Genomic DNA, 22485 nt, shown 5'->3' with positions numbered 1-22485 from the left:
TGATTGCTGTTGCTAGGACTACTAATACTATGTGGAACAAGAGTGTTGAGAGTGGACATCCTTGTCATGTTCCTGATCTCAATGGGAAGGACACAAGCTTTTTCCCATTGAGGATGATATTTGCTGTGGGTATTTCATAGATAGATTTGATGAAGTTCGGGAATGTTTCCTTTATCCCTATACTTTGAAGTGTTTTAAACAGGAATGGATGCTGGATTTTGTCAAATGCTTTGTCAGCATCTATTGAGAGGACCATGTGGTTCTTCTCTCTTCTCATATTAATTTGTTGTATCACTTTGATTGATTTGTGAATGTTGAACCATCCTTGTAGCCCAGGGATGAATCCAACCTGGTCATGGTGGATAATATTTTTAATGTGCGGTTGGATCCTATTTGCTAGGATCTCGTTGAGAACCTTAGCTTCCATATTCATCAGTGATATTGGTCTGAAATTCTTCTTTTTGGTAGGGTCTTTTCCTGGTTTGGGTATCAGGGTAACACTGGCTTCATAGAAAGAGTCAGGAAGTTTTCCTTATGCTTCAATTTTTTGAAACAGCTTCAGGAGAATAGGTGTTATTTCTTCTTTGAAAGTTTGGTGGAATTCCCCACGGAATCCGTCAGGTCCTGGGCTCTAGTTTTTTGGGAGGTTTTTGATCACTGCTTCAATCTCATTACTATATATCGGTCTATTCTGGTTGTCAATTTCTTCCTGGTTCAATTTTGGGAGTTTATAGTTTTCCAGGAATGCATCCATTTCATCTAGGTTGCTTAGCTTATTGGCATAAAACTGTTGATAATGACTTCTGATGATTGTTTCTACTTCCTTTGTGTTACTTGTGATCTCTCCCTTTTCATTCATAATTTTATGAATTTGGGCTTTCTCTGTGTTCTTTTAGATTGGTGTGGCAATGCTTTATCGATCTTATTGATTCTTTCAAAAAACCAGCTTCTAGTTCCATTGATACCTTTTACTGTATCTCTGGTTTCTACCTCATTGATCTCATCTCTAATCTTGATTATTTCCCTTACTACGTGTGTAGTTGGTTTGATTTGTTGTTGATTCTCCAGTTCTTTAAGGTGTAGAGACAGCTGCTGTATTCTGTATTTTTCAATTTTTTTGAGGGAGGCTTGGATGGCTATGTATTTGCCCCTTAGGACCGCCTTTGCTGTATCCCATAGGTTGGACCAAAGTGTCTTCATTCTCATTGGTTTCCATGAATTGTTTCAGTTCTTCTTTGATCTCCTGGTTGATCCAAGCATTCTTAAACAAGGTGGTCTTTAGCTTCCAGGTGTTTGAGTTCCTTCAGAACTTTCCATGTGATTGAGCTCTAGTTTCAAAGCAGTGGGATCTGAGAATATGCAGGGAATAATGTCAGTCTTTTGGTATCGGTTGAGTCCTGATTTGTGACCCAGTATGTGGTCTATTCTGGAGAAGGTTCTGCACTTGAGAAGAACGAGTATTCTGTTGTTTTAGGGTGGAATGTTCTGTATATATATTTATGAGGTCCATTTGGTCCAATGTGTCATTCAATACTCCTGTTTCTTTATTGATTTTCTGCTTCAATGATCTGTCTATTTCTGAGAGAGGCGTGTTAAGATCTCCTACTATTAATGTATTCATATCAATATGACTCTATCTTGATTAACAGTTTTCTTATGCAATTGGCTGCTCCCATATTGGGGGCATAGATATTTACAATTGTTAGATCATCTTGTTGGATAGTCCCTTTAAGAATAATGTAGAGTCCTTCTGTATCCCTGACTACAGTCTTTAGTTTAAAATCTAATTTATCTAATATGAGAATCGGTACCCCAGCCTTCTTTTGATGCCCATTGGCATGAAAGATGCTCCTCCATCCCTTCACTTTCAGTCTGGGTGTATCTTTAGGTTCAAAATGGGTCTCTTGTATCCAGCATATGGATGGGTCCTGTCGTTTTATCCAATCTGCAACCCTGTGCCATTTTATGGGCGCATTTAGGCCATTCACGTTGAGAGTGATTATTGAAAGATACGTTTTTATTGACATCGTGTTACCTTTGAAGTCTTTCTTTCTGTAGGTTGTCTCTTTATTTCTGTTCAATGTTATTTTTAGGATTTTTCCTCTTTTATAGAACCTCCCCTTAATATTTCCTGCAGTGTCGGCTTGGTGGTTGCATAGTCTTTTAAACCTTGCCGGTCTTGGAAACTCTTTATCTCTTCATCCATTTTGAATGTCAGTCTTGCTGGATAAAGTATTCTTGGCTACATGTTCCTCTCATTTAATGCCCTGAATGTATCTTGCCAGCCCTTTCTGGCTGCCAGATCTCTGTGTACAGGTCTGAGAAAGTTATTCTGATGGGCTTTCCTCTGTAAGTAAGGAGCCGCTTTGTCCTAGTGGCTTTAAAGAGATTATACCTACAATTATGATTCCTCAATTTGGCTATCAGGTGCCTTGATTTTTTTTGGAATGTATAATCTTGGGTGGGGACGTTTTGGCCTCTAGTACATGAACCCTGGTTCCATTCGCAAGATTGGGAACATTTTCATGAAGAACTTGTTCCACTATATCTTCTAGACTTCTTTCTTTCTCCTCCCCTTCAGGGATTCCAATAATTCTGACGTTAGAACTTTTCATGGCATCATTTATTTCCCTGATTCTGTTTTCGTGCCTTTAAGGTGTTTGTTCCAGGCTTCCTCCTGATCCTTTCTCTCTATCTGTTTGTCCTCCAGATCACTAATTCTATCTTCTGTCTCAGTTACCCTAGCTTTGAGAGAATTTAGATTAGATTGGAACTCATTGAGAGCATTGTGAACCTCAGCCCTGGTAGCTTTTAACTCCGCCCTAATATTGTGAACATCATCTCGGTCGCTTTTAGCTCAGCCTTAATCAATTCCTTTTGGTCATCCATGGCTTTCTCCAACCTAGCTATTGCCTGGATAATTGTTAGCCTGAATTCTCTTTCTGACATATTGTCTATGTTGATAGCCATTAGCTCTGTTGCAGAAGGTCCATCCTCTGTATTTTTCTTCTGTTGGGCATTTCTCCTCCTAGTCATTTCAGTGAGAGATGACTGAACAGATGTAGCTGGATATATCGACCATGGTGCAGTCAAGGTGCACCCTGGAACACTTCTGAGTAACCAGGATTCCCCACCCATACGAGAGACAAAAGAAAAGAATAAGAAAAAAGGAAAAAAAAAGAAAGAGAAAGAGAGAGATATGAAAGAAAGTGAAGATGAAAGAAAAAGTTCAGTCCAAATGGGCTCCAAGGTAAGATTAGGAAGTATACAAATGAAAACAGACAAACACAAAGACTGATAAAAGTCTATGGCAAAAGAAAAAAAAATATGCAAATAAAGGAAGAACCTCATCAAAAAGAACTCCAAGTGTAATATTTATATACTATCAGGACAAACAGAAAAACACAGAAACAGTGGTGGAAGAAAAAGATGGGAGAGTGGTTATAAATTCTCAGTGTGGGTGAAGAATTTTGTTTTGATTCTTCCTGGATATATCTTGATATTTTTGTTAAATGACTCAACTTTCCTAAGATAAAGGGGGATTAAATTTGGTTTACCTATAGGGGTAGTATTGATTGGGGAAAGGGGATTACCTTGAAGTTTAACTCTATATGAATATTAGAAAATAAAAATAAAAAGGAATAAACTAGACTAATCTAAACTAAAATTTAAAAAAAATTGAAAAAATAGAAATGCAAAAGAAAAACACAGGTGTATGTATCAAAAAGTTCAGGTTAGAAGGTTATTATGGAATTTGATGTACTGGACATCTCACTGTGATGTTAAATAGGTTATAAAATTATCTAAATAAAAAAATAAACTAGAATAGTGGGAATGAGTTAAAAATAAAAGTTGTCCTATGAAATAGTGGTGGTTAATCTCTTGTTTTTTTTTGTTGTTGTTGTTTTTTTTTTGTTTTTTGTTTTCCTTTCTTGGTTGGTTTTCTCGGGGAGTGGCCTACCACATGGGTTTTCAGTCAATGATGTTTCCTGAGTTAAGTCCCCTGTCCCCCTCAACTGGGTGGGCTCTGAGGAAACTGATTTTTTCAGGCTTTTGTTCTCTGGCCGTTTTCATGTTTGTTCACTTTTTTTTTTTTTTCTCACCTTGACAGCTTTTGATGGTTTTTGGAGATTTAGGGGAAAGCAAACTGCACCCTGACCTCCGTCTCAGAGAGAAGCCTCAGTCTGGCTGCAGAGCCCATATAAATCCCCCCTTGGCCACTGGCAGAGCAGGTTCCCAGTCGCGGTCCCTGGAGATGCAGGATTTTTTGCTTGTACCCAAAATCATGGCAGAGGCGGCTGTCTGCAGCTCCAGACCGCCAGAGAGGTTCTAAGCAGTGATCGCACACTGAGATTTTCCTGCTGACCTGGGCTGGGAGTTCCTGGCCTTTCTGGGTCTAAGAGCGCCCTGCTTGCACACACCTCTTTCAGGGGAGGCTGTGGGTCGTGCAAGCGTATCAGGCTCTGAGAATGCAGCGCAGGTCCGAAAGCGCCAGGCTGGGCCTTTGCGCATCTCTTTCAGGAGAGAGTTTGGGGCGAGCGTCTTAGACTCTGAAACAATGGCGTGGGTCAAAGAGCTCCGGCTGGGCCTTTGTGTGCCTCTCTCAGGGGAGGATGAGGGGTGTGTGCATCTCAGGCTCTATAGCAGGGCTTGCGCGTTCTGTTGTGTGGTGAGGCTCCCAGCCCCTCACAGGAGCCGGACCCCACTCAATCTCAGGTGCCCTGGCAGCTTAGGGACCAAGACCTGGTTTCTCTGCTGCACTCTCTCTGGCTTAGTGCCAGAGGTGGCTGTCCTGGGACCGGGGACTTAAGCCCCTGTACCTAGCCACCCGATTCCCACTATTTCCCCCCACCGCGATCCTTTGCTCTTTTGGAGTGCTTTCAACCAGTCTCCAAGTTAATGCTGGTCCCCAGACGCAGGGCACTCTTGCTCGTATTGGGGTATTACTTTCCAACGGGTCGCCTCTGGTGGCTCCCTCTCCCTTTTGTTTATTTTTTGATATCAGTTCAACGTTCCCACTCTACTTTACCTGCCCACTGGTGTCTTCTGCCCCTGTAGAGATCCAGATGTGTATAATTCTGATTTCAGGCTGATTTTATGGGTGATCGGAATTCTTTGGTAGGTAACCAGCTCACTTTAGGGTACAGGTTTAAAAGGCGTCTCCTCCTACTTCCCCGCCATCCTGTTCCCCCTACCTTAGAGATTCTTAATGTCATATTAAGTCATTCAATTTTATGTTATTTTTGTTTGTCTCTTTGGACACTTCTGAATTTATTTATTTATTTTTTAAATTTTGTCTCTTCTGGTTAAAATTGTTTTTCTTGGTTCACCCTTTAGTCTACTTGTCTGTAGGAGAATAGAAGTTTAATAGTTAAAAGTTCTTTTGATCTAAAAAAAAATTGTTTTTGTAAACATATAATGTATTTTTATCCCCAGGGGTACAAGACTGAGAATCGCCAGGTTTACACACTTCAGAGCACTCACCATAGCACATACCCTCTCCAATGTTCATAACCGCAGCCCCCTCTCCTGAACCCCCTTCCCCCAGCAACCCTCAGTTTGTTTTGTGAGATTAAGAGTCACTTATGGTTTGTCACCCTCCTGATCCCATCTTGTTTGATTTATTCTTTCCTTCCCCCTTGCAGGACTGCCTTTGCCCTGTCCCACAGATTTTGAACCATTCTGTTTTCATTATCATTTGTTTCCATGAATTTTTTCAATTCTTCATTAGTTTCCTGGTTGACCCATTCAATTTTTAGAAGGATGCTGTTTAGTCTTCATGTATTTGGGTTCTTTCCAAATTTCCTCTTGTGATTGAGTTCTAGCCTCAGAGCATTGTGGTCTGAAAATATGCAGGGAATGATCCCAATATTTTGATACTGGTTGAGACCTGATTTATGACCCAGGATGTGATCTATTCTGGAGAATGTTCCATGTGCACTAGAGAAGAATGTGTATTCTGTTGCTTTGGGAAGAAATGTTCTGAATATATCTGTGATGTCCATCTGGCCCAGTGTGTTATTTAAGGACTTTATTTCCTTCTTGATCTTGGAGACAAGATGGCGGGGAAGTAGGAGGAGGCGCCCTTTCAACCTGTACCCTAAAGTGAGCTGATTACTTTCCAAAGAACTCCGATCACCCATGAAATCAGCCTGAGATCAGAATTATACACGTCTGGATCTCTACTGGAGTAGAAGATGCCAGTGGGCAGGTAAAGCGGAGTGGGAAAGTCAGACTGATATCGGAAGATAAACCAAAGGGGGAGGGAGCCACTAGAGGTGACCCGTTGAAAAGTAATATCCCAATACGAGAGTGCCCTGTGCCTGGGGACCAGCATTAACTCGGGAGTCTGGTCGAAAGCACTCAAAAAGAGCAAAGGATCACCGGGGTGAAATTGCAGGAATCGGGGTGATAGGGTTGGGGCTTAAGTCCCCAGACCCAGGACAGCCACCCCTGGTGCAGAGCCAGAGAGAGTGCGGCAGAGAAACCAGGTCTCAGTCCCTGAACCACCAGCGCCACCTGAGAGTGCATGGCGCCTGGCTCCCATGAGGGTCTGGGAGCCTTGCCAGCCAACAGAAGCACAGCCTTTTTGCAGTCCCCACGTAAGTGCCCTGCTGTGCCATCAGAGTCCGAGTCATGTCCCGCGCCCTCCCCTGAGAGAGGTGCACACAAACACCAGCTGGGTGCTCTCCGACCGGAAAGACCAGGCACTCCCAGCCCGGGGCCAGCGGGAATATCTCAGTGTGTGATCACTGCTTGGAACTTCTCTGGCGGTCTGGAGCTGCCCAGACAGCCGCCGCTGCCGTGGTTTTGGGTACAAGCAAAAAATCCTGCATCCCCAGGGACCGCGACTGGGAACCTGCTCTGCCAGCGGCCAAGGGGGGATTTCTTTGGGCTCTGCAACCAGACTGAGGTTTCTCTCAGAGACGGAGGTCAGGGTGCAGTTTGCTTTCCTCTAAACCTACAAAAACCATCAAAAGCGGTCAAAGCGAGAGAGAAAAACAAAAGTGAACAAATATAAAAACCTCCAGAGAACAAAAGCCTGAAAACCCAGTTTCCTCAGAGCCCACCCCCTTGAGGGGGGTGGGAGGACTTAACTGAGAGAACATCATTGACTGAAAACCCACGTGGCAGGCCCCTCCCCCAGAAAACCAACCAGGAAAGGAAAAAAAAAAGACAAGAGAACAACCACTACTACTTCATAGGACAATTTTTATTATTAATTCGATCCCACTATTCTGGCTCATTTTTTTATATAGTTAATTTTTTATTATTATATAGATAATTTTTTAACCTATTTACTGTCACAGTGAGATGTCCAGTACATCAAATTCCATAATACCCTTCTAACCTGAAATTTTTGATACATACACCCGTGTTTTCCTTTTGCATTTCTATTTTTTAAATTTCTTTTTTTAAAATTTTAGTTTAGTTTAGTCTAGTTTATTCCTTTTTTTAATTTTTATTTTCTAATATTCATATAGAGTTAAACTTCAAGGTAATCCCCTTTCTCCAATCAATGCCACCCCTATAGGTTATCCAATTGCTGATCCCCCCTTATCTTAGGAAAGTTGAGTCCTTTAACAAAGCTATCAAGACACATCCAGGAAGAATCAGAACAAACTTCCTCACCCACACTGAGAATTTACAACCACTCTCCCATCTTTTTCTTCCACCAGTATTTCTCTGTTTTTGTGTTTGTCCTGATAGTATATAAATCTTACACTCGGGGTTCTTTTGGACGAGGTTCTTCCTTTATTTGTGTATATATATATATATATATATATATATATACAAATATATATATACACATATATATACAAATATATACAAAAATATATACATATATATATATAATTCCTTTATTTGTATATATATGTGTATATATATATAATTCCTTCCTTTATTTGTATATATATATAATTATATATATATATTTTTTTCTCTTGTCATATACTTTTATCAGTCTTTTTGTTTGTCTGTGTCTGTTTGTATACTTCATAAATCTTACTTGGGACCCATTTGGGCTGAACCTTCTCTTTTATCTCACCTTTTTTTCCTGTCTCTCTCCCTCTCTCTTTTTTTTCTTTTCCTTTTCTTTTCCCTCTCATTTGGGTGGGGAACCCTGATTGCTCAGAAGCATTCCAGGGTGCACCTTGACTGCACCACAGTCGATACACCCAGCTACACCCGTTCAGCCATCTCTCACCAAAATGACTAGGAGGAGGAATGCCCAACAGAAGAAAAATACAGAGGATGGACCTTCTGCAACAGAGCTAATGGCTATCAACGTAAACAATATGTCGGAAAGAGAATTCAGGCTAACAATTATCCAAGCAATAGTTGGTTGGAGAAAGCCGTGGGTGACCAAACGGAATTGATTAGGGTGGAACTGAAAATGACCACAGATCATGTTTTTAATATTAGGGAAGAGCTGAAATTACCAGGGATGAGCTTCACACTGCCCTCAATGAGGTCCAATCTAATCTAAATTCTCTCAATGCTAGAGTAACTGAGACAGAAGATAGAATTAGTAATCTGGAGGACAAACAGATAGAGAGAAAGGATCAGGAGGAAGCCTGGAACAAACAGCTTAGAAGCCACGAGAATAGAATCAGGGAAATAAATGATGCCATGAAACGTTCCAGTGTCAGAATTACTGGAATCCCTGAAGGGGAGGAGAAAGAAAGAAGTCTAGAAGATAGAGTGGAACAAGTTCTTCATGAAAATTTTCCAAATCTCGTGAATGGAACCAGCGTTCATGTACTAGAGGCCAAAAGGTTTCCCCCCAAGAATACAGATTCTCAAAAGTCCTCGAGACACCTAATAGTAAAAATGAAGAATTATAATTGTCATCAGAACCTCTTGAAAGCAGCTAGGACTAAGAAGATCCTTATGTACAGAGGAAAGCCCATCAGAATAACGTCAGACCTGTCCACAGAGACTTGGCAAGCCAGAAAGAAATGGCAAGATATATTCAGGGCACTAAATGAGAAGAACATGCACACAAGAATACTTTATCCAGCAAGACTGACATTTAAAATGGATGGAGAGATAAAGAGTTTCCAGGACCGGCAAGGCTTCAAAGACTATGCAACCACCAAGCCGATACTGCAGAAAATATTAAGGGGGCTTCTTTAAAGGAGGAAAAAGCCCAAGAATAGCATTGAACAGAAATATAGAGACAATCTACAGAAAGAAAGACATCAAAAGTAACACGATGTCAATAAAAATGTATCTATCAATAATCACTCTCAATGTGAATGGCCTAAATGCTCCCATAAAATGGCACAGGGTTGCCGACTGGATTAAATGACAGGACTCATCCATATGTTTGATACAAGAGACCCATTTTGAACCTAAAGATACACCCAGACTGAAAGTGAAGGGATGAAGAAGCATCTTTTATGCCAATGGGTCTCAAAAGAAGGCTGGGGTAGCGATTCTCATATCAGACAAATCAGATTTTAAACCAAAGACTTTAGTCAGAGATACAGAAGGACACTGCATCATTCTTAAAGGGACTATCCAACAAGATGATCTAACAATTGTAAATATCTATGCCCCCAATATGGGAGCAGCCAATTGCACAAGAAAACTGTTAATCAAGATAAAGAGCCATATTTCCTTGTTGATCTTTTGTTTGGATGATCTGTCCTGTTCAGTAAGGGTCGTGTTAAAGTCCCCTACTATTATTGTATTATTGTTGATGTTTTTCTTTGATTTTGTTATTAATTGGTTTATATAGTTGGCTGCTCTCACGTTAGGGGCATGGATATTTAAAATTGTTAGATTTTCTTGTTGGACAGACCCTTTGAGTATGATATAGTGTCCTTCCTCATCTCTTATTAGAGTCTTTGGATTAAAATCTAATTATCTGATATAAGGATTGCCACCTCAGCTTTCTTCTGATGTCCATTAGCTTGGTAAATTGTTTTCCACCCCCTCACTTTAAATCTGAAGGTGTCTTCTGGTCTAAAATGAGTTTCTTGTAGGCAACATATAGATGGGTTTTGTTTTTTTAATCCATTCTGATAACCTGTGTCTTTTGGTTGGGGCATTTAGCCCGTTAACATTCAGGGTAACTATTGAGAGATATGAATTTAGTGCCATTGTATTGCCTGTAAGGTGACTGTTACTGTATATTGTCTCTGCTCCTTTTTGATATACTACTTTTAGGCTCTATTTTTGCTTAGAGCACCCCTTTCAATATTTCCTTTAGAGCTGGTTTGGTGTTTGCAAATTCTTTCAGTTTTTGTTTGTCCTGGAAGCTTTTAATCTCTCCTTTTATTTTCAATGATAGCCTAGCTGGATATAGTATTTTTGGCTGCATGTTTTTCTCATTTAGTGCTCTGAATATATCATGCCAGTTCTTTCTGGCCTGCCAGGTCTCCTGGATGAGTCTTCTGCTAATCTAATATTTTTACCATTGTATGTTACAGACTTCTTTTCCCAGGCTTCTTTCAGGATTTTCTCTTTGTCACTAAGACTTGTTAATTTTACTATTAAGTGATGGGGTGTGGACCTACTCTTGTTGATTTGAGGGGTGTTCTCTGCACCTTCTGGATTTTGATGCTTGTTCCCTTTGTCATATTAGGGAAATTCTCTCTAACAGTTCTCTCCAATATACCTTCTCCTCCCCTCTCTCTTCTTCTTCTTCTGGAATCCCAATTATTCTAATGTTGTTTCATCTTATGGTGCCATTTATCTCTCAAATTCTCCCCTCGTGGTCCAGTAGCTGTTTGTCCCTCTTTTGCTCAGCTTCTTTATTCTCTGTCATTTGGTCTTCTATATTACTAATTCTTTCTTCTGCCTCATTTATCCTAGCAGTAAGAGCCTCCATTTTTGATTGCACCTCATTAATAGCTTTTTTGATTTCAACTTGGTTAGATTTTAGTTATTTTATTTCTCCAGAAAGGGCTTTTATATCTCCAGCAAGGGTTTCTCTAATATCTTCCAGGCCTTTTATGAGCCCAGCTTGAACCTTGAGAATCGTCATTTTGAACTCTATATCTGACATATTATCAATGTCTGTATTTATTGGTCCCTAGCCTTTGTTACTGCCTCTTGTTCTTTTTTTTTTCTTTTGTGGTGAGCTTTTCCACCTTGTCATTTTGTCCAGATAAGAGTATATAAAGGAGAAAATAAAATACTAGAAGGGTGGCAAAGACCCGAGGAAAATGCGCTTTAACCAAATCAGAAGAGACCGTACATCATGGGGGGTGGGGAGAAAGAGGATAAAAAGAAGTTCAGAAAAAAAATTTTAAAAAAAAGAAAAAAATAATGAAAAAAATACAAAAAAAGAAAAAAATATATATATTAGACTGGGGACCAGAACAGGGTCCCTCACTTAATTTTGGGAGTATTTTGGTCTCTTAGAAGAAACTACCTCCCCAAATTTTAAAGAATGAAAAAGGTATATAAGGGTAAATACAGTAAAGGGATGGAATATGCCTATAAAGATGAAAAAAATTTTTTTTTAAATATCTGAAAAAGGAATTGATAAAGCAAGTTCTTTGGGAGAATAAAGAAAAAGAAAGTGGAGAGAATTTTCTCAGGCTGGAGACTAGAACAAGACCGGAGCTAGATTTAGGGTATATTTTGATCTATTAGAATAAGTTGTACCCCAAATTTCTTAGAAGAAAAACCTTATGTGTATACAAAAAATAAAGTTAAATACAATGAAGGATAAAATATGAGTATAATAATGAAGGTTCAAAAAAGATTATTATTTTTATTGTTTTTTATAAAAGGTATGTTAAGGTAAACTAGTTAAAAATGTTAAAAAAGAAAAGGTTAAAAGTTAAAAAAAATTAGTAGAGAAAAAAATTAACTGCAAGCTTAAAGAATCAGGGGGAGAAAGCCATGAGTTCCGTGCTTTGCTTTCTCCTTCTCTGGAATTTCGCTGCTCTCCTTGGTAAGTGAACATGATCTTGGCTGGATTTCTTATTGATCTTTTGGGGCAGGGGCCTGTTGTAGTGATTCTCAAGTGTCTTTGCCTTAGGCAGAATTGTACCGCCCTTACCAGGGGCCAGGCTAAGTAATCCGCTAGAGTTCGCTTTCGGGAGCTTTTGTTCCCTGAACGCTTTCCATAGAGTTCTGGAGGATGGGAATGAAAATTGCGACCTCCCAATCTCTGGCCTGGAGGAGCTGAGAGCTCGGGGGCCCCACTCCTCAGTGTGCCCTCAGAGAAAAGCGCTCAATCACTCCCGTCTCTCTGGCCTCTGGCTGCGCTCCGAGCTCACCCAGCCTGTGACCAGTTCAAGGTAACCCTGACCTGAGCCTCACTCCTTGGCTCTGTCTCTGTAGCTGGTTTCCCCATTCTAATACCTGCGAGCTCTGAGACAATCAGATTCCCCCATCCTTCTGTGACCTTGCAGGACCTGGAGCCACACTGACCCCACGTGGGCTTCACCATGGTTTAGACTCTGGAGTGATGTCCCTCAGTGGAGCAGACTTTTAAAAGTCCTGATTTAGTGCTCTGTGTTCCACCCCTTGCAGGGAGCCTGCCCCTCCGCCTGTGGTCTGTCTTCCTGTTGTTTTGGACCACTTCTCCGCCGGTCCTACCTTTCAGAAAGTGGTCGATTTTCTATTTCTAGAATTTCTGCTCTTCTCTTAGATCTCCCATTGGATTTGTAGGTGTTCAGAATGGTTTGATAAGCTATCTAGCTGATCTCCTTCTACCTGATGTAGTCTCAGCCTGCTACTTCTCTGCCATCTTGACTCCTCTCAAAAGTTCTTTTGATTTTTATTTTAACTGTCATTTTGATGGTTTTGCTATTCAACTACATTTTCTTTCTTTTTTTAAAAAATTTTCTTTTCAGTGTTCCAGAATTCATTGTTTATGTAGCAGACCCAGTTCCATGCAATATGTGCCCTCCATAATACCCACCACTAGGCTCACCCAACCTCCTACCCCTCTCCCCTCCAAAACCCTCAGTTAGTTTCTCAGTGTTTTTATTTTTAATGTTGTGGTTTTTAAGACTCAGGACAATAACTTGGCAAAGGTCATAGAGCAACAAGAGGCAAGCATGGAACTCAGCCTCCAATGCCGGCTCTCTGACCTGTGGTCCTGTGGTCCTGTGGTCCAGGAAATTTCCCAAAACATCCTATTCTTTGCCTATGTCAGAAGGGTATCTCCTCTCTAGCCTCTTTCCTTACTCTGTTGATAGTGTCACCTGTAGCACAGAGAGGAGTCAAGTCCCAGTAGATCAATACTATGCAGATTTGTTCTGGCTCATGTCTCACCAGGGTGTCTTCCCTTTCAGCCCTGAAGAAAGCAAAACTGTATGCAGGTAAGTGACTCAGTTTCATGTGGCTTTACCTCCCCAGCCTCCACTATGCCACCTTATCTCTCATTGAACCACACACCAGGATGGGGTTGATGTCCCTGATCTCCTTGTTATGTTTGTTGTGTCCTTCTGAAGACTGCAGGGAAAGTCCTTGGGATCACAGATCTTCCTCTTTTCTGACCCATCCTCTACTGTAGGTCACTCTTAGAATTAGCAACACCCTCTGGACACACCTTGTTCAACAGAGAGTTTTTTGGGACCAGTGACAACAGAGTGGTCATTTGTAAGGGCGGTTGGACCATGGCATTGATGATGTACTTCAGAATTTGCTATCTCTGGAAGATTTCAGAAATCAAGCTTGCTTGCTTAGGACTCAGGTCTTCCATAAGGGATCCTTTTTTCTGAATCCATTTCACTGTGAAATTCCTACCTCTTTTTGGATCTTGCTTTGGTTTTCCTGTTGTTGTTTTTTTTTGTTTGTTTTTGCTTTTTTTTTCTGTATCTCTGAAGTGATGGTCTTCATTTTGCTTCTGCATGCTCTTACTCCTTGTCCAAGCCAGGTATCTTCCTCTAAACCTCCATGGTTGTTTTGCAAGTAGTTATCTTTAGCTTAGCTGTTCTTATTCTCTTTTGTCCAGAGCCTCCAGGATATTTAGGGAGTCCTAGTAGTTGGTTTGTGAGATGCTCGCCATTATAAACAAAATCCTATGTATGTGTTTGTATTACAGCATTAAGAAATTAATTTTTTAAAGAATAGTAACATATAATTGTTTGCAACCATTATCTCTCCTTTTAAGAGAATTCTGGGTTTACTTGATGGGCTCAGTACTGGTTAGATTTATGAGGGGCAATGTGTGAGGACTGCAATAGGAGAAGCTCAGAGGAGTGAAAATTGTTAACCAGAGAAAATTTGGGAGTAAATCAGGGAAAGAAAAGGTGGTTGGAGAAGAGAGGAGGAGATGAGAAGGAAAGTAGAGAGCCTGTGATTCCTCTCAGAGACACTTTGGGTGGCTGACAGTAGAAGAGATACTTTGGGTGGCTTTGGGTAGATGACAGACCACAAATGACAGCCATGGTGGTTAGAGTGGGAAGTACACAGAGGACATGCAAGTTATTGGGTGTGGAAAAAATAAAAAAATACTTGGTCCATGTTTGAGAGATTTCTGAAAAGACTTGTATTTATTTTCAGGTGTTTTGAAGTAATTTTCTAACTGGGTTGGCTTCACATAATGAGGCCATCTCACCATTCCAGTTGTAGTTGGGGAAGGAATGTGATCCTTGGGTTGCTAATGCTATGAAAGGTTTTCCAGAGCACCCTCTAGCACTGGAGTGGGTTATGAATCTTGGCCTTTTGAATCCATAACATGTGCCTTTTCTGTCCTGGCTCTTTGTATTTATAATCAGGGACACAGTTTGTGAGAACAGAAAAGGGGGAACCAGGGGTGTAAGAGTCTAAGAGTCTAAGATGTATGAGGAAAATTCTTTAGAGAGACTCACTGAATCTTGGGACTTACCTGTTAAAAATGTGGATTAAATAGCCTTCTTTTAGCATCACCCCATTCTCTACTGGATTGAAATGCCTGTGTTTTAAAGTATACCTTTCATGCATTCTTTTTATTTTGTAAGGACAGACACACTTAGAATAGAATCAACACTTTCACATTGGTGGGCTCATAATGTGATGGGAACAAATATCTAATCTGATATTATTAATGAAATTGGAAGAATAATTTCTAACGAGCAGCTTGCTCTGGAAATGAGGTGAAGAATGTGCTTGGACCACAGAAGGGCAAAGCATAGCTCTAGGTTCACTGTAGAGTCTTAGAATGGAACACCAACTCCCTTGCTCCTCTTCCTTCTTTTCCTCCTCCTGATTCCTGTTTGCTAATCTGTGTCAGTTGTCATACAGAAATGTAGAGTTTGCTGTCAGCTAATGTCTTAGTAAAGAACAAGGGGGCGCCTGGGTGGCTCAGTGGGTTAGGCCGCTGCCTTCAGCTCAGGTCATGATCTTGGGGTTCTGGGATCGAGCCCCACATCAGGCTCTCTGCTCAGTGGGGAGCCTGCTTCTCTCTCTCTCTCTCTCTGCCTCCTTGTGATCTCTACCTGTAAAAAAAAGAAAAAAAAAAGAACAAGTAAAGTTCCCTTTTCTCAAAATGTGACATGTCCACCCACTTCATGTGATCTGTTGGTATAAGCAAATCAACAGAGCCGGACATACTACTTTATCTGAATAAACCTGTGGGAGAATAGTTGTCCCATGTTGTCAGCAAATATTCAAGAAGGTGTCCCATTCTTGTTTTATACTCGTTCTAATTTTGTTCTGGAGTCTCTGTCCTATTGAAGGTAACAGCTCTATCATGCAGACTTTTCAGGGTCTTATGACAGATATACATTTGCTGTGATCAGTTAATTTCTTTTCTTCTTCCCAAAAGGGAGTATGAAGGTTGGAGGAGTTCATGCTTTGTGTCACTGAGGGACAGGGTCCCTGAATTCTTCTCTTGCTCATTTCAGGACCTCACTTTATAGAGGGTAGCTTGATATAGTCCTTAGGATAATTGGGTTTGAGGTTCCAATTAGGTTTCTGAAGAAATTGTTATTCTACCCCTGCCCCATTCATATCTCCAGTTTGTTAATTTTACTCACATCTGTAAAGTCCTCTCTGCCAAAACATATTCACAGTTTCTGGGGCATAGGACACAGCCATACTTTGGGGCTGATGATTTGTGGTGTCTCCTGCTGCTTTTGATCTCTCTCGGTGATTATAGGGAGAAGCAGGGATGTTTCTCCTTGCAATACTTCATGATATAGGGAAGTAAATTCATTAAATTCTTTCACTAGATGTATGTCTTTCTTGCTTTGAACTTTTTTCTTTCCTTCCTTGAATCTTCTCCATTACCTCTTGATGGGGCAAGATTTATCTGGTACCATATCCTGAGTTCTCCTCACCCATAGCTGAGAGTCATCCTCCAAGTGCAGCTCCACCCAGTTTTATTGCTCTACCATGGTTTTGAATCAGTCTGCAAGTTCAGTTAAGCCAGTTTGTTATAAGTAAATGGAGGCCTCAGAAATTTTGATCTCCTCAGTTCTTTCTCAAGAAAACTTAGTTTTCAGGATGGTTATGTGGCTAGGGATTGAGAAAGAATATTTTGATAATGAAATATGTGCAAAAAGTCTTCTTTTTAGGACAGTACCCAGTCCCTCAATGGTGTTAAGCTTTATGGCTTGGGTTTCATGGGAATACTGTAGCATGATGGTGGGTGTATGAGAGAGAGTGTTAGCATGTGTGTGTCCGAGAGAGGGGAGAGAGAGAGAGAGAGAGAGAGACAGACTGTGAGTGAAAAATAAATCCATCAGATGAATGCTTCCAAAACATTTTTCCCTATAACTCTTGGTTCAGTGTATTTCAGAGATAGGTACCAACACTGGTCTGTACAGTCTCCTCAAGTCTCCAATTTGTTGTTCACATTTGTGCAATGTGGTTTTCTTATAGATTGGCGGAAGGAGAAGTTCCAGGCCTGTGAGTTACTTCTGTCGTTTGGGTGCTCCTACTGCTATCCCATGGCTGCTGACATATCCTTCAGCTTGCTGTGGTGATACAGATGCTGGCATCATCAGTGGTGGTGGGGTGGGATGGGGCGGTGAAATCATGTAGCTAAGATTACTGGGTGTAATTACTGGGTGACTGATACTGGATATATATGGGTATTCTTTAGTGTTGGAGTCCTGTCTGGACTCAAGTGCCCTGTGACATGTCTAACCCCCAGATCAGTCTTATGCTTACTTCTTCCTGTTGGAGGCTGTGTGCTTGAGGCAGAAGGCTCTCATCTCAGGAGGTTTAGCCCTCCTTGCATGCAGCTAGGAGTCTTGGGGTGGGGTGGTGGTTGTGTGCCTTGCTTTATGGTGGGGCAAGTCCTTGAATGATTGGTAACTGTCTCTGCAGTGTCTGTCAATCTGGATCCAGAGTCTGCCCATTCCAACCTTGCTGTCTCTGATGACAAGACTAGTGTGACCTTCAAGAACTCATACAGTGGCTCAAATGATGGAGTCTATAGTGTCTTTGGTCATGAAGGCATCACATCAGGGTGCTGTTACTGGGAGGTGGAGATCAGGAATGCAGAAAAAAGTGAGTGGGCACTGGGGGTCTGTAGGAGAGATGTGGAGAGGAAAGAATGGTACCAGGAAGGGCCAGAAAAGGGGTTCTGGGTTGTGGGGATGTATGAAAATGGATTCTGCTCCCTCCCTGCTAATGGAGAACGTGTTGAGCCAATTCCCCGGAGGGTAGGGGTTTTCCTGGACCTGAAGGAAGGGGATGTCTCATTCTACAACATGACTGATGGTTCCCATCTTTTCTCCTTCCCTCTCTCTTCCTCCTCTGGGACTCTGTTTCCATACTTCAGGTTGAGGTCAGGAAATGTGTCCCTGACCATCTGCTCTGGGATGGGCGGGCCTGTGCAGACCCTTGTACCCCTTAACAACCCTCCTTGTTCTTCAGAAGAGCCTGTGAGCCTCTCAGGGCAGGGGATCAGTTCAGGCTGTGGTGTTGATGGTGATGTCCCAGGGGCTGAATCCCCATTACTCCCCTGTGGTCCTGAAGCTATGTCCCCATAATGCTCCAACCCTGTCCCAGATTCCTCATGGTGGCTTCTCCTGGAGCTGCAGATTCCCAGGGGTACTAGCCTTTGAAATTAGTCCTGAAGGACCGGGTGTCTTGCCCTTCTTTTCTCGTATAGACTGTTGGGATGAGGTTATGAGAATAGTTGGTTCATGCCTTATTTTCAGGTATTAGAAGATAACTGTTGACTTTTTCAGCTGTAATGGGTTTGGCTGAATTTTTGGTATTGGAAGTCATGTTTCTTTTGATCATGAACATTATTTCATGGAGTCTTTGTATTGTTTTGATATGTAATGAGATGAGGTCTGATTATTCTGAAGAATTAAATGGGTTTTATTTTATATAGTTTGAGTTGTGCAGATGAACCCAGAGACTACAGGTGGGTTACCTGCTCTCTTTAGGTAATGTGCACTCTGACTAAAAAACCTTGTCCTTCTAAACATTTCTGAAGAAATGTATGGCTAATGGACTTGAAAAAGAGTGGAGTGTAATATTCTATTATACATGCTTCCTATTCTGGAATGGATGAGACATACTTATCTTAACGAACATTAGTAAATATTTATTTTTTTTCTGAAATACTGGTGCTGCATTAATTCAGGGAATGGAAAAAATGAGAGTTTGGGTTTCCTTGTGAGTCAACAGCAGTTGGAAAGAACAGAGCTGCTACCAGAATAAAGAGGTAAATGAAGATGAGTGTTTTCAGACCCTGGGTGAATTGCAGAAAACTTTGACCATGAGCACAGTTCCAGGATCTATGTAAAGCTTCTCAGTACTTCTAGTCCAGTTGTAACAGTGGATGGAACCCACAGGAAACAGAAGGAAGCCAGACTTTTGAGGACTCAGACCTTAATGAATAAAGGTTTGTTGGCTCCTGAAGTAGAGAACACCTATCTGTTGTGGTTCTGGAGAGATGAGGAAGACACAGAATTGGAAGTGGAAGAAGGGGGTCACAGTTCTCAACTCCTGCCTGTGACCAAAAACAGGAAAAGGACTGGAGTCTCTTTGCATATTTTTTTATCTTGTCATGTAGATGTGACATTTGTTAATTATCTATTTTCCTTCTCCCTTCTTACCAGTGTGATTTTATGCAAGTTGTCCATGGTAATATTTCAAATACAGTCTCTAGGTAACAGAATAGTCAATTGAGTGTGGCTGGACTTAAGGAATAAATATAACTGATTCAATGCCTGAGACTGCCTGTTTGTTCCATTTTGGGGAAAGAGTGAGAACTTTTTCACTTTTAAGTGTAGCCCTATAGATGGGTGAAAATGTGGAGTTGTTGTGTTGTTATATGGAAGTTCCAGTGTGAGTAAATGGTGTATGTGGAAGCTGAGGAACTAGAAGTGTGAAATTTTCCCCTTATCAATTCATTGCCTTTTGATTCTGATCTTCCCTGTATGTGCCCTACTTGTTGATACTGGAGGTTATAAATGTTTCCTTTTTGCCATGTGGCACATTTGGCACTGCCTTTGTCAGTTAGTGCACTGTTGGGTTTGGCCAGCAAACTCTGTGTGTGCTCACTCAATCTCTCTATGACAAATACATAAATAAAATTAAAAAAAAAAGATTTTACTCCTGCTACGTCTTGTTGTGTTCCCTCTGGTGCCCTGTAGGAATTCAGTGTCTACATAGACAAAATCTGACTTGTATACACCTCCCTGGATAAGACTAATTGAAAAACAAAGGAGGATTGCCCAGAACATTATGCCTCCATTGAAATTTCTTGGTTGAAAGCAGCCACATTCTTACTGTGGTTCAAGGCTCTCATCTAGGGAGTATATGTATAAATTTCAAGAAGAAACAGGCACATGTGATGCTCATGTACTTCATAAAGTCCTGGCCTCCTTGCCCTTCTCACACACTGCCCCATATATTATTGTCCTGACCATTAAGGCTACACTTTCCTCCTTGCTTTGTGTTTGTGCTTTGTGTATTGATATGACCCCAATGAAACTGGAGATAAAGCTTGGCTTGAGGTCTTTTGCCACTAAGGTGTCTGATCCCCAGGCCTCTCCTTTCTCCTATGAAGGTGTCTAGAGTAATGTTTTCATTCTCTTCTGCCACCTGCTGTAATACTAAGGAAGGGCCTCTAACCTCCCACCATGAATGGGTAGAATCAAAGTTAATAAATTACATACAAAATGTGTTAGCTACTCCTCTCTAATGCCCCTTGTCCTCCATTCTATTTGTTAATTGGAAGGGGAGGTGAACCATGAGAGACTATGGACTCTGAAAAACAATCTGAGGGGTTTGAAGTGGCGGGGGGGTGGGAGGTTGGGGGTACCAGGTGGTGGGTATTATAGAGGGCACGGCTTGCATGGAGCACTGGGTGTGGTGAAAAAATAATGAATAATGTTTTTCTGAAAATAAATAAATTGAGAAAAAAAACTAATAATATACTGTATGGTGACTAACATAGCATAAAAAAATAATAAAACAAAAAAACAAAAAACACACACACACACACACAAAACCACATTGAGATAACACCTTACACCAGTTAGAATGGCCAAAATTAACAAGACAGGAAACAACATGTGTTGGAGAGGATGTGGAGAAAGGGGAACCCTCTTCCACTGTTGGTGGGAATGCAATTTGGTGCAGCCACTTTCGAAAACAGTGTGGAGATTCCTCAAGAAATTAAAAATATAGCTTCCCTATGACCCTGCCATTGCACTCCTGGGTATTTACCCCAAAGATAGAGATGTAGTGGAAAGAAGGGCCATCTGTACCCCAATGTTTATAGCAGCAATGGCCACGGTCGCCAAACTGTGGAAAGAACCAAGATGCCCTTCAACGGATGAATGGATAAGGAAGATGTGGTCCATATACACTATGGAGTATTGTGCCTCCATCAGAAAGGATGAATACCCAACTTTTGTAGCAACATGGACGGGACTGGAAGAGATTATGCTGAGTGAAATAAGTCAAGCAGAGAGAGTCAATTATCATATGGTTTCACTTATTTGTGGAGCATAACAAATAACATGGAGGACATGGGGAGTTAGAGAGGAGAAGGGAGTTGGGGGAAATCGGAAGGGGAGGTGAACCATGAGAGACTATTGACTCTGAAAAACAATCTGAGGGTTTTGAAGGGGTGGGGTGGGAGGTTGGGGTACCAGGTGGTGGGTATTATAGAGGGCACGGGTTGCATGGAGCACTGGGTGTGGTGAAAAAATAATGAATACTGTTATGCTAAAAATAAATAATAAATAAATAAATAAATATAATAAAAAAATAGGGAGGGAGACAAACCATAAGTGACTCTTAATCTCACGAAACAAACTGTGGGTTGCTGGGGGGAGGGGGGTTGGGAGAAGGGGGTTAGGGTTATGGACATTGGGGAGGGTATGTGCTTTTGGGTAAATTGGAAGGGGAGATGAACCATGAGAGACTATGGACTCTGAAAAACAATCTGAGGGGTTTGAAGTGGCGGGGGGGTGGGAGGTTGGGGTACCAGGTGGTGGGTATTATAGAGGGCACAGCTTGCATGGAGCACTGGGTGTGGTGAAAAAATAATGAATACTGTTTTTCTGAAAATAAATAAATTGGGAAAAAAATGTGTTAGCTACTTCAAACTACTTGGCAGAGGAATCTCATTAAAGAACATGAAAAATCATGGTAATATGGTTTTGCTAAAAGAAAATGACAGTTCTCCAGCCACCAAGCCTACATTTACAGAAGATTGTGATCTAAGTAATAGGGAATTCAAAATAGCTGCCAGAACAGAATTCAACAGGATACAAGAGAATCAGGCAATTCAATGAACTCAGTAATAAAATGAATGGGTAGAAGAAGTACTTTACACAAGAGACTGAATTTCTAAAAAAGAACCAAAGAGAAAATTCTGGAGCTGAACTCAGTAAATGAGATGAAGAATGCATTAAAAACATTGGAAATAGAGCAGATCAGGTGGAAGAGAGAATACATGATCTGAAAGGTGGAATCTAGAAATGATTCAGGTGGAAGTGAAGAGAAGTAAGGTTTATTTATTTATTTTTTTAAAGTGAAGAAACCCTGGGGTGCCTGGCTGCTTCAGTTAGTGGAGCATCTGACTCTTGATCTTTGGGTTGTGACCTAGAGCCCTACGTTGCATGTAGAGATTACTTAAAAGGAAAACAAGCTTAGAAAATGAAGAAGTCTTGCAAGAGCTACCAGTCTCCATTAGGAAAGCCAGTTAAGAACAGTGGGTATACCAAAAGGAGAAGAGAAGGAGAAGAGGGGCAGAGTTGTTACTACGAAAGTGTTGACTGAGAGCTTCCCAATCCTGGGAAAAGAAGTGGACATAGAAGTCTCTTAAGTTAATACATAACCTTATTATCTCAATACAAAAATAATAATCTCCAAGACACTTTCCGATGACACTCAGAAACTCTGTGGGCCAGGAGAGTGGAATAACATATTCATGGCATTGACACATAAATATTGCCAGACAAGAAATCTGTATCCAGGATTTATCTTTCAGACATGAAGGAGAAATAAAGACTTTCCCACACAAAAAAAAACTTGAGGGAATTCTCCACCACTAGTCTTGCCTCCAAGACCTATTGAGTGGAACTTTAATACTGTAATGAAAAG

At 41.1% G+C, this 22485-nt stretch overlaps 1 protein-coding gene across 1 annotated transcript in view; it reads left to right on the top strand.

Annotated features, from left to right (window-relative positions):
- Positions 1-17900, top strand: part of LOC122905460 (butyrophilin-like protein 1) — a 38716-nt gene extending 20816 nt beyond the window's left edge. Inside the window, 3 exon segments of the mRNA XM_044247058.1 lie at positions 13269-13295; positions 16783-16809; positions 17233-17900. Coding sequence (XP_044102993.1) covers positions 13269-13295; positions 16783-16809; positions 17233-17900 — 722 coding nt within the window.
- The last annotated feature ends 4585 nt before the right edge of the window (positions 17901-22485 follow it).

This window comes from Neovison vison, chromosome 1, assembly GCF_020171115.1.
Source record: "Neovison vison isolate M4711 chromosome 1, ASM_NN_V1, whole genome shotgun sequence".
Taxonomy (NCBI): Eukaryota; Metazoa; Chordata; class Mammalia; order Carnivora; family Mustelidae; genus Neogale; species Neogale vison.
The sequence above is the reverse complement of the archived record's forward strand: the minus strand, read 5'-3'. Positions and strand labels throughout refer to the sequence as shown.